Consider the following 15,606-nt stretch of genomic DNA (forward strand, 5'->3'; position numbering starts at 1 on the left):
GCAATTTGTCACACATGATTATATAACAGAACAGATGAAACCCTGCCTACATCTAACTTTCTCCCAGGGATTCACTATCCCAGTGCAATTCAATACAGTCAGTATCTACTGAGATATATTTTCTTTTTCATTGCATTATTGATGGACATAGAGGACAGAATTTGGCTGAGACAGCATTAGCTTGAAATTTTTATTACATAATAAATAGTCTTAAAATTCATAATTTTCACGACAGTGAAAAAGCCATCAGGCCATTGCAGAAGCCCAGGATGATATTTTCATCAATGACTGTCTTTGCTGGCTGTCGCGACCAGTATTTTTCTCTAGGCCAGTGGTGGGTCTCATATCCAGGCAGGTAGAACGGGTCCTTATGCCTGTTGGACTCCCTGTGTTCCTGAGTAACAGGTTCCCTCCAAGATGACATGTTACACAGAACTGGGGCTTCTTCCTCCCTGTCATTTACGTTCTGCGCCGCTTGTTGAGGCTGAGGCTGGACACACAGATGGAGTCTCATCCTCAAAACCAGTTTCTTTTGCTGGCCTGTTGCACAGAAACATTTCTCTTCATTGTACATTGTAATATAATTACAGCAACTATTCTGCTGTTATTCAATCAGTGAGAATCATTTTCATAGTGCCGACCAATTTTTTAAACTCCAATTATGATCAGACTGTCTCCAATTCATGTAAAAAAAAAAGCTCTGAAATACATACGTTTGAATACTGGCTGCTGGTAATGTTCCACCCCAACATCCACGTCTCCAGTGCTGGTGCCAGCCTGGACAGAGGGAGGTGTTGTGGGTGAAGACTTTTCATCTCCCCAATCTATCACCTCATCCCACTTATTCCAGGCTGCCCAGTACTTGTCATCTGTCCAATCCACTGCTTTCTCCATTCTCCTAGTGCTGAGAGGAGAAAAAGGTATCGGTCAGACAGGTTGCACTACAGAACACCAGACAACAGTAAAAACCTCTTAAAGAGCAAATACATAAGCCGGTTCAATCTAATAATTGTACTTAATAACAAAACAGTACTATCACCTAAGTTTTATCAATGTAGATGCCCAGAAAGTTTTACTGTCACATATATACACGTACTTGTTATAGTGGCAGTACACATATGAACAATAATGCTAATATACTCACTGCAGCTACAGGATATACATATACAGGGCATATGGCATACCGAGCATTCTCCTGTATGGTATTAATTCTTGTGGCGCCCCCCCTCCCCCGGTCAATAAAATGTATCACTTGGCAAAAGTTATCCACTTAATACGAACCAGTGTTAATTTTGACAAATTTTTCTTTAGTTTTAGTTATAGTCTTTTAATTCAAATGTAATTTAGTTTCAGTGATAATTTGGTTATCTAAAATATTTTAGTTATAGTCTTGTTTTGGTGATCTAAATTTCATAAGATTACAGTTGAGTAAAACCAGTTGATTTAGTCGACTAAAATGAAAAGTACAAAGAATAATGTTTAAAGTTTCCCTTCGATTTCTGAAAGTCATTATGTTCACCAAAGTGAAATTAAACCAATGTTAAGGAACGGTGTTAAGGTCTGAATGTGCAGTGCACAGTGACAAAGATTTCACTCTTATTTGAAACATAAACATGTTCATTCACCTGGGAACTAAAATCAGTAATGCCATTAGTGCAAAAATAAAGAAAAAGTGCACAGGCTATAGTGCCACCAGGCCTGCTCTCTCTGAATATTAAAATAAAAATATTAAAATAAATATTTGCAATATTTTTATTTGCTATTGTTCGCTGTTAAATGTTTCACCTGAAATTCTCAAATAAGTTTAAAGAAAAAGACCAATAAAGGATTTATACCCATTATCAAGAAAAAAAAATCCAAACATAGAAAACATACCTCTCAACGGCTATCAGAAGCAGGAATTGCAACCATTCCATTTGAACATTTTCAACATCAAAATAATTACCCCAAGGCAACAATTTTATGAGTATATAGAGCCAAAAAACCTCTCTTTCAGGTGATTTCATGTTCGTTGAAGTTTCCGCTTTTTAACAACTGTATAAAGTAATGTTATATGTTATATAAATCAGGTGAAACAAAAAAAAGTAGTACGTTTTCATGGTTGCCAGATCTTAAGCATCTGGCATGATACGCTTTCAGACTCACGCAGGAAATATTACGGCAATCTTACTGTATTATACCATTATAAACCTAAAATTACGTCCAATTTACACGGTTAAATACAAAAGCAGACTATTTACAAGGTACGAACTGTTACATACGTGTGCTGACAACTCGAACTAAAAATCTCACTCCAGCCAGCTAGCCGAAGTTGGCAACCCCGCGTTTTATTTGAAATGAAAAGTAAAATACGCTGTTCTCGCCCGAAACCGCTTGTCATTCCGTTTGCGTTATATAAAAATAAATATAAAGCTAATATGACTAATATGATAATGTCACGTTTTATACGTTTCGAAATAATAAGACCGCCCATATCCTACACTGTAAAAAATTAATCATGAAGCTTGTAATTTTCATTTTAAAAATTGATGTAATTATTAAAAATAATGTGCATGTTTAATTAAAAAAATAGGTTTTCTGTGTTTCTTATAATATATTGAGAACATTTCACTAATTAAATTAAGAAAAAAAAATAATATTTTTTTAAGGAAATGAGTGCAATTTTTAGGCTTAATTTGAGGAACCGTTTAGGCTAAAAATTTGAGGAAAAAAGGCTTCATATTTATTTTAAGAGAATTGGTCCAATTATCTGGGTTTGATTGAGTCACCTTCATTTGAATCTCAACAATGGCTGTGGTCAGACGGCGTTTTGAAGGAGCAGACGATCAGTGTAAAATATTAAGAGGTAAGTTAAGCCCCTTACTATTTTTTACATTTTATTTTGATTTCTTAAATAAGCTCCTCAGGACACCGCTTATTCACGCTATAGTACAGGAATTGTTTTACATTGATTTTTGAATCTGAACGACATTTTGGCATGTGAAACAGTAACTATGTTCAACCAGGTCTTTTAAAATAAAGGTTTACAATTATGCGATGTTATTTGATGTGAAAATCTGAGCTCGAGCTTATTAGACATAACTCCTCACATGCACGTGCTGAGGCTATATGGACATGTTGGTCGCTAAAGCAAAAATAATTATGGCCATGCATCGAGCTTGATAGATGGGGCAGTTTCTATGATTATACTTAACTTTTAAGACTGTTGATGTGTTTATATATTCGCTTCAAATTGTAAAGATTAAATTAGCGTTTAATCATTTCACGCAATATATGCATTTTTTTTTCATTCATCCTCGACGTTAGAAGGCGCCCTCTTAAACTAAACAAGTCACAAACACCATAGAAGCAACACGATGGCGTTTCAGGAATTGATATGGACATAACCATGCTTTTGACTAGTTGAAGAATACAAACATCTTTGCAATCATTAAGGCAATATCAGTCTCCACAAAGAGTAAGATATATATAGCAATTTACATTTTCTCCTTGATTAATCTATGTAAAATTCGACCTGAATGAAGTTATTTGAACACATTTGAGATTTACTATAATGCAAATTTATTTCAAATTAGTCTTTAACGATATTTAAAAATGTTTAGACTTGTTTAGCAGTATTGGGTTTCTAGGCTTAAACCATTACAATTTCATGATTTTGGTGATTAAAAATATGTAATAAAAATATTCCACAAACATTACATTAAATGTAAACCCTTATAACTACTTTTCCTTATGAATAATAATTTTAACAGCAACTTCTGAGATGACAATGGAGCTTGTGGTGAAAGAAAAAATGTCAAAAACCCTTGCTCTCCGAAGACATGAGGTGGTTGAATTGTGCCCAACTTGCAGAATTTAAAGATCACTGGCCTGCTCTGTTTGACATTCTCCAGGTAGGGATTTTACATTTTGTCATTAAATACCGTCACAGACAATAATGTGGTTGTCAACTGAACATAATTATAATCAGTGTTAGTGTGTTTCATTTTTTAGATTAATGAAGAGTTTAGGAGAATTACTACTCTGCACCTTGAGCCAACATTTATTAAGATGTTGGATTACTACACTCCTAAACTTTTCACAATATTTTCCTGCAAAGGAGGAGCACTCGGACAGATTTTGAAGAAGAAAACGGGTGCCATACAGCAGGTATTTTAGTTGGTATTTTTTAATCATTATTTGATTGATATTTGCTTCATTATTATTGAGTACTATTACTAATTTCTACACTTTTGGTGCCTTAGACCTCACATCAAAACATAGAACAGACAAGAGATGTTGTCCTCCGTTGCTTGGTCTATTACTTGGGTGAAAAGGAGGAAGACCTCATCCAGGAGTACAATGTAAGTGTCTAAAACTAATTCAGATATTTGTTTGCAGAAAACTGCAATTAGCATTTGTTTTCCTTTACAAAAACAGAAATACATCTTAAACATAAGTACGTTCCTCATGCAAAAACATTCTTGCACTAGTGTCAGTGTCACGCAACGTGCCGAACGGGTGATCGCTAAGGCAGCGCGAGGGAACAGGCAGGCAGGCGGAAAACAGGGCAAACTGGGGGTTTATTGGGGAATGCGGGTCGACAAACACCAGGTAACGTCAATGACAGACAAAGGACTCAGGTAAGACATGGACTGAAATACACAGGACTGATCAAAGTAACTAGACACAGCTGGGTACAATCGGGACAGAACACGTGGGTAATCAGGGGAGCGTGGCACACAGGAGGAGCGGATGAGCTGGGCATGAAAGAAGGAGCGCCTAGGAGGAGGCGACGGACGGGACGAGGGAAACGAGACCTGGAACAGAAGAACAAAATCAACGAGAGACGGGAAACAGGACCAAGGCACAAAACAGGGCTAGCGACAGGACGGAGGACAAGAGTTGATAAAGGACAGGGAAGGAGGACAGACAGACCAGGAATGGGGTCAGAGAGGGAACAGGTGGAACAAACGGGCCAGGAGTGAAAGGAGGGAACACCGGGGAACAAGGAGCAAAGAAGGGTGGAACAGAGGGACGAGGAGCAAAAAACGAAGGGACAAAGACAGGAGGGGGAGTCGAGAATGGAGGGGCGAAAGCAGGAGAGTAGGGCGAGAAGGAGGGGGAATGCAGGGTCGGCTGAGGGAGTCCCAGTGGGTGACGGGAGGTAGCCAGAGGGGCCGCAGGAAGCCGGAGCCGGAGGGGACCTCGGAGGGGCCAAGGAGGCAGGGCGAGGGACCGACAGGGGGGACGAGGAGGAAGTCGAAGGGGGAGCTAGGGAAGGGGACGAGGGAGCTGAAGGGAACCCTGGTGAGGGCAAGGAAAGGGGGGGAGCCGCTGTAGGCGGCGACGTCCTCTGACGCGCAGGAGCGGGATATATGATACTATGATTCTGCTGTGGGTCCTCACGACCCAATTTTAATAGTTTTGTTAATATATTTTTTTTTAATTTGCGAATACAAAAAATGTCTTTACTGCAAAAAGTCATCCCTTATGTGTAATGTAATGCGTAATGTTTTTTTTGACCACTGGATGTCGACATAGAGCCTGGAAAGCCGGTCAAAGTAAGTGTGACACCTAGCGGTAATTACAATATTTATTGTTAAATCAATGTAAAAAAAAATAAAAAATGTAATGACTTGTACTTTTTTATGAATTTGGATCTCTTTAGAGCAAACATGTTCATATGGTTTGCTTTTATAACACTCTAAGTAATTGCGCAAGTGCAATTACTGCCATAAATTACTGCGAATGGGGAAACAAGGGCGGGGGGGGGGGGGGGGGGGGGTGACCAATGACAGTTTGATGATCGTTGCTGTAATTGGTCCTACCTTGTTGCCAAGCCATTTCCAAAATAAAGAAGTGTGTGTTTATGTCCAGGGGAGTCGGGGGGGGGGGGGAGTGACCAATGACAGTTTGGTGATCGTTGCTGTAATTGGTCTTACTTTGTTGCCAAGCTGTTTCCAAAACAAAGAAGTGTGTGCTTATTATCTGGCACGAACCCTGAGGAGAGGGTTACTTGGAATTCAATCATGGCAAGGTACAGTGCTCAGGAGGTCGTCGACTTCGTTACGGGTGAGGAAACCAGCAGCTCCGATGAGGATAGTGTACAGCCCAGCAGTACAACACAGGAGGTTGAAGAGATCTGCGCCGAGGACGAGATCTTTCCCTCCCGCAAAAGTGAAATAACATGGACAACCAGAGCAGAAGATCGTGCTGCAGGTAGACTGCCAGCACGACACATCCTGAGGACACCTCCAGGACCAACGAGGCAGTGCGTGTCACAGGCAGGGGACATTATATCTGCCTTCAAAGCTTTCCTGCCTAGATCAATAGAGAGCATCGTTGTCAGCATGACAAATATAGAAGGCAGAAAGAGGTTTACTAGCAGCTGGGTGGACATGACAACTGTTGAATTGGATGCCTTCATCGGCGTCTGCATTCTAGCAGGCGTATTCAAGTCCAAAGGAGAGTCCGTCGCCAGCCTTTGGGAATCGAAATTTGGGAGACCAATCTTCCCAGCGATCATGAGCAGGGTGCGGTTTGAGCAGCTGACAGTGGCCCTAAGGTTTGACGACAAAGGATCGTGGGCAAGTAGAAGAACGGGTGACAAGCTTGCACTTATCAGAGACATCTGGGACCTGAGGTCAGGAAATCTCCCGGCGATGTACAATCTTGGCAAGTACGACAATCTTGGTACGACTTGACAGTGGACGAGCGCCTGGTACCATTCAAAGGTACGTAAAATGTGTTATTTTTTATTACCGATCTACAGTTATTATATATACATTGCTTCAAGTTTATTGTTCAAATATAGATCTCATGTTCATTAGCAATGAATCGTAATGTATCATTGATTTCGACCAGTTACCTTTTTCATGATTTGTGCCCGAGTAGTTAGGAGTTAGATTGTAACGGGTTACCTAAAAATGTGTACGTTGTATCCGATTGCTTCATTTGACATCAAATTGATATTCCCCCGATGCGTCCTTGCAGGACGCTGCTCCTTCAGGCAATATATGCCTCGCAAGCCCGGGAGGTACGGACAAAAAATCTGGGCGCTGTGCGACACCAGGCCAAGCTACTGCTGGCGAGTGAAGCTGTACACGTGAAAGCCTCCGGAGGAGGCACGGGAGGTCGATTTGGGTACAAAAGTGGTGTTGGAACTGTCTGAGGGGCTGAGGGGGCACACCATCACTCTTGATAATTTTTTCACCTCCTTCAGTCTGGGACAGGAGCTCCTCAAGCGCAACATGACAATGGTAGGCACTGTGCGCTGAAATCATCCAGAGCTGCCGCCTGCCCTGCTAGCAGCTAAGGGCAGGCTTGTACACTCTTCAAAGTTCGCATTTTCCCAAGGCACCACACTGGTGTCTTACATGCCAAAAAAAAACAAAAACGTGATTCTAATGAGCACGTTCCACACCAAGCCAAATATAAGCCAACGGCAAGACAAAAAGCCAGAAATGATAATGTTTTACAACAAAACGAAGGCAGGGGTTGACACCATGGACCAGCTCATTTCCAACTATTCGTGCAGAAGGAAAACCCCTCGCTGGCCCCTTGCAACGTTTTACAATATGCTGGACATTTCGGTACACGATGCCTACTTCGTGTGGCGGGAGGTCAATCCTTGATGGAGGACAGGATCGAAAAGGAGGCGCAGGGTATTCCTGCAAGAGCTAGTCAAAGCCCTAATCGCTCCCACTGTTCTGCAGCGAACGCGTCTTCCTCGAGGGCCCTTTGCTGCAGCGGCGGTGAAATCGTTTAGGGACACCCAGCCCGGTCCAGTCCCGCCTCCCCCGGAAGCGAAATCTAAGAGAGAGAATTGCAGCCTGTGCCATTATTCTGCTGACCGCAAAACGAACGCGCTGTGTCGCCAGTGTGGGGCACAAGTGTGGAAAGAGCATTATAGCATTTTCTGTAAAAAATGCAAACCATAAACTGTAAATAATAATCACTGTAAATAGTTTAGTTTTATTATTCATAGTGTTATAGTGTATGTTGTAGTTGAAGATTGTTTGCCGCACTTGTTTGTGTTTTGTGTTCCCCTGTGTTCCTCTTTTCCTGTTTTAAGAATTTAAACTTTTCCCGTTTGTTTCAAGAATTGTATTTACCTCTTTCTGTGTTCTGTGTTCCCATTTTACCTGCAATTATCTCATCAATCTAATTCAGCACTTTTATGTAACCATACTTTTGTTCTGTGTTCCCGTTTTACCCGCAATCGTGTGTTCTCTGGTTCTGTAATTGTTTTTTTGTTTTCTAAAATGTATTTCACAAGGTTCATGTCTTTTTATAAAGTTTCATCCCTTTAGTACTGGCTGGCTCATTGTCTTCATTATTTATTAGGATGCAGGTGAAGTGAATGCTGCGACCCAGATTGTGTGTAAACAGTATTTCCAGGCGCCATTTTCTTAGCGCAAACTTTTTTTTTCCGCCATCTTGATATCCTACCGTCCTCAGATACGCCCCCAAACACACACAGTCAGCGCACTACAGCCAACATGTTTAAAAAAATGCTGCAAAACTGCAAATTAAATTGGGTCGTTAGGACCCAAAAAGGGCCAAAGAGTAATAAACTTCATAAAATATAAATTATCGTGTTTGGGGGGAGCTTCATGTTCATCCCCTCTCTCTTAGTATGTCTTCTGGGGCACTAAAAATTTCACTAAATGGTTGTCATCCCCCGCTCTTCCGATCCTGCTGTGTGCCACGCCCCCTCGTGCGGAATCCCGATTGTTGACAAGCAATGACGTTAATAAAGGGACTCGCAATAACATGATTAACAGACTTCAATACATTGGACTATTCAACAACAAGGAGAAACACACGAGCTCTGTGGAATTTTAGCAGAAGGAGTTGAATCAGGTGTGTTAAATGAGTGGAAACCCCAAAATGTGCAGGCCCAGCAAACAGCAAGATGTCCTTAGTTCCTCCTTAGGACGTCCCAGGCCTCTAGAGTGCGACCTATTTGGTCGCACGTGTGACCTAATTTCTCAATGGTGCGACTAAAAAAAATCAAAGGTTGCACCGGTGCGACCAGCCGTTCGAGGGGGAAAAAAAACGAAACTCCGTGACTCTTAGTCACCCTGTTGTTCAACAACAGACACACATTAGGCCCATATCGTGGTCTAAACCAATCAGAGATAGTGATGGGCGGATCCCGCCCCCCCTCTGATTGGCCGTGGTCCAGATATTCCTGTACGTGTGTGTACGTTTGAAAATGCATGTGATGCAGTCAGACAGAGAGAGGTGAGTAGCCCATCAGGTAAACAGTGGATGTAGCTGCGGATTATGAGAGAAGATGAAAAGAACGATTGACAGCTTTTTCGTTAAGAATGTTAAGTTAGGGTCTGATCCGTCCGAAAATCATAACCAATGCTCTGACACGGAGCCATCAACCTCCCAAGTTATAGCAAGCCCTGGTCCGGAGACGGCATTAGATAATGAGCCACATACGATCGAGCCCGAGCCCACTGAAATTAAAAGGGGTAAAGTGTATACATTTCGAAAAGAGTGGCTTGACCAGTTTCCCTGGCTAAGATAGAGTAAAGCCGATAATATAATGCACTGTATGTACTGTAAAGAGTGTGGGAAGACCATGGCCGGCAGTAGTGCATTTGTGACTGGTTCTAATACATTTAGAACTGAAACGCTGAAAAAGCACAATGCATCTATACAACACATTACATGCCGCGATAAATGCACTGCTCAAGTGTCCCCTCTCCCCGCTGCCTTTCAGCGGCAGGCAGCAGCAAACAGATCAGACGAGGCCGATATGATAATTAAGTTTAACGTTGCCTACAATATTGCAAAAGAAGAACTTCCCTTCACTAAAATCAAGTCCGAAATAATTCTTATGAAGAAAAATGGCTTGAACGTAAACCCGACGTACAGCAATGATGTTGCTTGCGCCCAATTTATAGGAGTCATTGCAGATACATTGAAAAAAAAGACGTCTGTGCAAATTGCGAACAGTGCGTTCATGGCATTCCTGATCGACGGAGACACAGATATCGCCACAAAGGAATGCGTCATTGTGTACGGTCGTATTTTGCGGAGAGGAAGACCGATGAATATACTTATTGGACACATTGAGGTCGAGCATGCTCATGCCCAAGGTAAGCCATGTCATGTCACGGAGCCTGTGTCAATAATATGCCTACCGTCTCGTTACTGCATTAACCATAATATTTTTATACTTAAAAATGAAAAAATAAAAACAAATAAATAAATAAATAAAGTGAACTTGTAAAACTGCGGTGTTAAATGTGATGCGGTTGAAAATTTGGGTGCACCTAACTTTTGTGCTGGTGCACCTAAGAAAAAAAGGTAGGCGCACCAGTGCAACCAGTGCAAAAAGTTAGTCTAGAGCCCTGTGACGAAAAGAAGCATCTGCATAAGTGAAAGGAGTTCTGAAGTGACCAAAAAGGTGGTGGCAAAATATCCCAGATCTTTGCAAGACATAATAGAGGGCGGTGTGATTGGACCAGGGTATCACTCTCTTGCCAAGCAGATGCAACATAGGATAGGGAATGTTAGGCGATCTACGACCCCAAAAATAAGGAGAAGAAAGCATCGAACTGATGAGTCTGATACAGACGAAGTTCCTCCAGAACAGAGAGCAGCAATCCAGGACACCTATGGATGCATTAACTGGGATTTAAAATTCCTGCCCCTTGGAGAGTCCACAGAGAGCCAGCATGAGAAAACAGAAAAACTGAAGATGATTTCTCAGGAAGCTGAAGCAAATCCAGAGGAAGTCAAACGTCTAATGAAGTTGATGTTCTACACAAAGTGCAAACACGTAAATCAGGGGAAAAACATAAAACACCTCCAGGAAGAGTGGCCATTGTGGTTTAGTGAACTTGGCATGGAACTCAAGGAACTCACTGGAATTGGACTTAAAGAAACTTTCACGAGAAATGTGGATCTTAAGGGGAAACGGCTCCTGAACTACATGAACACGGTTTGCATGAACAAGAGCAAAAACTTTATGCAGGCTATAACAAAGTATAAACTGATGAGGGGTGAACTGAGTGGTTGCTCTGAAGACGTCAAAGAGATGGTGCTGCTTCTGCTGTCCTACTTGGATGAGAAGGAAGATGCAATGTTCTGTTATGTGGAGGACACATGCCTGGCAGAGGAAGTGCAGATGGACCAGCTTCATTTGACTCCCACCATTCTTGTTTGTGGTAAGCTAACATTTCTTGTTTTGTTTTTCTATTTCACTTAAGTACACACACTGTTTAGCCCAGTGCTTTGTGTTAGCTTATACTCTCAAGGGCTGGCCAGTTGGTATTAAAAAGGCCTTGCATTTCTCTCCCATTAACCTGCACGTACACTGATTTCTGCATTGATGGTGAGCAAAAGACATACAGTTTCTTCAGAAAGTGATCATACCCCTTTTTCCATATTTTACTATGTTGTAAGTTTAATTTAATATTGTGATTTGTGCTCCTCAGTGTGCATGCAATAACTTTTAATTGCAAAGTGAAAATATATTAATTAAATAATAGTAAATACAGTGTTTCCCATATAAAATGGCCAAAGTGTTTAATTTGTGTCATCAGACCAACAACGCTTTGTCCTCATTCTCATAGACTCTAAATGCTGTCTGACAAACCCCAGACAGACTGTAACGTCTATCAAGCTGCTCTGTTGTGTGATGGCAGGTTACTAAGACTGTCATTCTGCTGCCAGGTTCTGCTGTCTCTGCAGAAGTCTTGTGAAGCTCTGTTAGTAACTTGGTGACTAGAGCCTTCAGGTTCATCCCCCTGACCAAGGTGCTCCTTGTCTGGTTACTCAGTTTCCCCAGATAGCCAATGCTAAATAGTCTGGGTGGTTCAAAACTTCTTTCATTTATAGACAATTATAGAGGCTGGTGCACTTCTGGGAACACTAAGTTTTAGAAATGGGATTAAAAATACAGTGTGTTTTTACCCTGTCACTGTAGGTCATCGTGTGTAACTGCAATATTTAAATCAAATTTATAACACAGTGAAATGTGCAGAAAGATTATCAGTGATTTGCAAAGTGACTGTCATGCCCGGCTCGTCGGCTCCTCCTGTGTGCCACGCCCCCTGCCTACCCACGTGTTTTCTCCCGATTGTACCCAGCTGTATCTAGTTCATTTGCTCAGTCCTGTGTATATCAGTCCGTGTCTTACCCGAGTCCAGTGTCCGTCATTGATGTCTGTTGCCGTCCTGTATTCCCTGCCCCGGATTGCTCCTAATAAACCCCCGTTTTCCCGTATCCTGCTTGCCTGCCTGCTCCTTGCTCGCTCTGCCCGCTTCGCCCGACCGTATCCCGTGACAGAATGACGGACCTAAAAGAAGCAGCTTCCGTAACTGTGGAGGACTACCGCAGTTACGTTGATCAGCTGCTCTTCTGGAAAGCCCAGCCCGGCATTCGGGAGACCTCGCCAGCATGGAGATTGGTGAGTCGGAATTGGGATATTCTAGACGAGCTGTCTCTCGAAGAGGGCGCGCACCTTGCGAAAGAGGTGCGCGAAAATTTCCGGCAGCTGGCCGAGCTCCGGGAGGAGCGCTACGTCGCGCCTAGCGAGCCGGGGACGATCCTCTCGCCGTCCGTCTTTGCGGACATAACGCCACCTCCCGCCACCACCAGGCGCCAGAGGAGGAGGAAGAGACCGGCAATCGCCCCAGCGATCGCCCTGGGGGCGTGTTCCATCGTCCCCGCTTCTCTTCCTGGAGAGGATCGGGAGTGTATCCCGATCACCCCGGACGTCCCCAGCGCTACAAGGCTGTCTCCCAGGGCAGCTTCCCCTATCCGGAGAACACACCGGGCCGCTGAGCAGCTTGAGCAACCGCCTCCGCTGCTCGCTGCAACGGCCGGACCCGAGGAGCTCCCTCCGCTCCTGCCGCCCGCGGATCCCGCTCCCGTGCAGCCGCGATTGCCGGCGGACCCCGCTCCCGTGCGGCCGCCACCGCCTGCGCAACCGCCTTCGCTGCCTGCTGCAGCTCCAGGGCAGGCGCCCCCACTGCAGCCACCTGCAGCTCCAGGGCAGGCGCCCCCACTGCAGCCACCTGCAGCTCCCGGGCAGGCGCCCCCACTGCAGCCACCTGCAGCTCCCGGGCAGGCGCCCCCACTGCAGCAACCTGCAGCTCCCGGGCAGGCGCCCCCACTGCAGCAACCTGCAGCTCCCGGGCAGGCGCCCCCACTGCAGCCAGCTCCAGTCCCTGACCGCGCTCCAGTCCCTGACCGCGCTCCAGTCCCTGACCGCGCTCCTGTCCCTGACCGCCCTGCTGCAGCCGCTCCTGAGGTGCCCCCGCTGCAGTCCCCTGCAGTTCCCGGGCGAGTGCCCCCACAGCAATTGCCTGCAGCCCCAGTTCCTGACCGCGCTCCAGTTCCTGACCGCGCTCCAGTTCCTGACCGCGCTCCAGTTCCTGCAAAGGCGCCCCCTCTGCAGCCGCCTGCTGCAGCTCCCGGGCAGGCGCCCCCTCTGCAGCCGCCTGCAGCTCCCGGGCAGGCGCCCCCACTGCAGCCACCTGCAGCTCCTGTCCCTGACTGCGCTCCTGTCCCTGACTGCGCTCCTGTCCCTGACTGCGCTCCTGTCCCTGACCGCCCACTGCAGTGTCTTGCAGTTCCAGGGCGAGCGCCCCCACGACGGCGGCTTGCAGCGCCTGGGCCGGCGCCCCCACTGCAGTGTCTTGCAGTTCCAGGGCGAGCGCCCCCACGACGGCGGCTTGCAGCGCCTGGGCCGGCGCCCCCACTGCAGTGTCCTGCAGTTCCAGGGCGAGCGCCCCCACGACGGTGGCTTGTAGCGCCTGGGCCGGCGCCCCCACTGCAGCGTCCTGCAGTTCCCGGGCGGGCGCCCCCACGACAGCGGCTTGCAACGCCCGTGCCGGTGCCCCCACTGCAGCGTCCTGCAGTTCCCGGGCAGGCGCCCCCACGACAGCGGCTTGCAACGCCCGTGCCGGTGCCCCCTCTGCAGCGTCCTGCAGTTCCTGTCCCGGCGCCCCGGCAGCCTGACCGTGTTCCTGTCCCGGCGCCCCGGCAGCCTGACCGTGTTCCTGTCGCGGCGCCCCGGCAGCCTGACCGTGTTCCTGTCCCGGCGCCCCGGCAGCCTGACCGTGTTCCTGTCCCGGCGCCCCGGCAGCCTGACCGTGTTCCTGTCCCGGCGCCCCCGCAGCCTGACCGTGTTCCTGTCCCGGCGCCCCCTCCGCCTGACCGTGTTCCTGTCCCGGCGCCCCCTCCGCCTGCAGCAGCTCCAGAGGCGCCCCCTCCGCCTGCAGCAGCTCCAGAGGCGCCCCCTCCGCCTGCAGCAGCTCCAGTCCCTGTCCTAGTCCCCGAGGTGGTCCCGGACAACTCCATCTTGGCTCCTCCCTCTTCGGAGGTGGAGGAGCTGGAATGGGACCCCTCGGGGACAGAACTTGTAACCCCTTGTCCCTCGCCCCGGCGACATCAACCCCGACCTAGGGTCAGCCTGTCTGTGTCCCGCAGGGGAAGGGGACACAGACGCAGGGCTGGGGTCCCGCCCGCCCTGCCCCCTGGCTCGCCCTCCCTCGCCTGCGCTCTGGCTCGGTTGGCGCCTGCGGGTCCTGGCCCTCCGGGTCGGGCGTCGCCTGCGGGTCCCCCTCCGAGGCTTCATCGCCCCGCCTCGCTCCCCTCTCCAGAGCCTGGTCGGTCGCCTGCGGGGCCCCTACCTCCGGCCCTCCCCCAGACGTCGCCGCCTGCTGCAGCTCCCCCCTCCTCCGGGCCTTCGCCGTGGGCCCCTCCTGCTCCCTCGTCCCCTTCCCCGGTGCTCCCTCCTGCTCCCTCCCTGGCCCCTCCGCGGGTCCCTCGCCCTGCCTCCTCAGCCCCTCCGAGGTCCCCTCCGGCTCCGGCCGCCTGCGGCCCCTCTGGCTGCCTCCCGTCACCCGCTTGGGCTCCCTCGGGCTCCCCTTTGTTCCCCCTCCTTGTCTCCCTACGCCCCTGCCTTTGTCCCGCCTGTCTCTGCCCCTTCGTTTTCTGCTCGCCCTTTCGTTCCGCCCGTCTCTGTTCCTTGTGCCCCGGTGTACCCGCCTTGCACTCCTGGCCCCTTTGTTCCTCCTGTTCCCGCTGTGTCTCCCTTCCTGGTCTGTCTCTCTGCTTTCCCGACCCTCTGTCAGGTTTTGTCCTTTGTCTTGTCCCTGGCTGTGTTTTGTGCCTCGGTCCTGTTTCCTGTCTCTCGTTGATGGTTCTGTATTTTTTGCTCCGGTTCCCGTGTCCTGTCTGTCGCCTCCTCCCTGGCGCGCCCGGTGAAGCGCGCCTTTGGGGGGGGGTTCTGTCATGCCCTGCTCGTCGGCTCCTCCTGTGTGCCACGCCCCCTGCCTACCCACGTGTTTTCTCCCGATTGTACCCAGCTGTATCTAGTTCATTTGCTCAGTCCTGTGTATATCAGTCCGTGTCTTACCCGAGTCCAGTGTCCGTCATTGATGTCTGTTGCCGTCCTGTGTTCCCTGCCCCGGATTGCTCCTAATAAACCCCCGTTTTCCCGTATCCTGCTTGCCTGCCTGCTCCTTGCTCGCTCTGCCCGCTTCGCCCGACCGTATCCCGTGACAGTGACCATGATTTTATTTATTTATTGCCACAGTTTGGTCCATACCTCTTTTTCTTATTTTTCTTTTTTATGTTTATTTGGGG

At 47.4% G+C, this 15,606-nt stretch overlaps 1 protein-coding gene and 1 long non-coding RNA gene across 3 annotated transcripts; both read left to right on the top strand.

Annotated features, from left to right (window-relative positions):
* The first annotated feature begins 2,636 nt into the window (after positions 1 to 2,636).
* LOC125722215 (uncharacterized) lies at positions 2,637 to 4,417 on the top strand. 2 transcript variants are annotated; one of them, XR_007386213.1, is made up of 4 exons: positions 2,637 to 2,845; positions 3,753 to 3,893; positions 3,994 to 4,149; positions 4,245 to 4,417. It is a non-coding gene; the product is annotated as an uncharacterized LOC125722215 (long non-coding RNA). The 2 variants fall into 2 exon arrangements; XR_007386214.1 differs by lacking the exon at positions 2,637 to 2,845 and adding an exon at positions 3,318 to 3,457.
* Positions 4,418 to 5,754: 1,337 nt separating this feature from the next.
* LOC125722198 (uncharacterized) lies at positions 5,755 to 8,293 on the top strand. The gene has a single exon (XM_048998383.1). The coding sequence runs from the start codon at positions 6,012 to 6,014 to the stop codon at positions 6,684 to 6,686; it is 675 nt and encodes a 224-aa protein (XP_048854340.1). The 5' UTR covers positions 5,755 to 6,011; the 3' UTR covers positions 6,687 to 8,293.
* Positions 8,294 to 15,606: the final 7,313 nt, after the last annotated feature.

The sequence above is a fragment of the Brienomyrus brachyistius genome, unplaced genomic scaffold (genome assembly GCF_023856365.1).
Source record: "Brienomyrus brachyistius isolate T26 unplaced genomic scaffold, BBRACH_0.4 scaffold37, whole genome shotgun sequence".
Classification (NCBI taxonomy): domain Eukaryota; kingdom Metazoa; phylum Chordata; class Actinopteri; order Osteoglossiformes; family Mormyridae; genus Brienomyrus; species Brienomyrus brachyistius.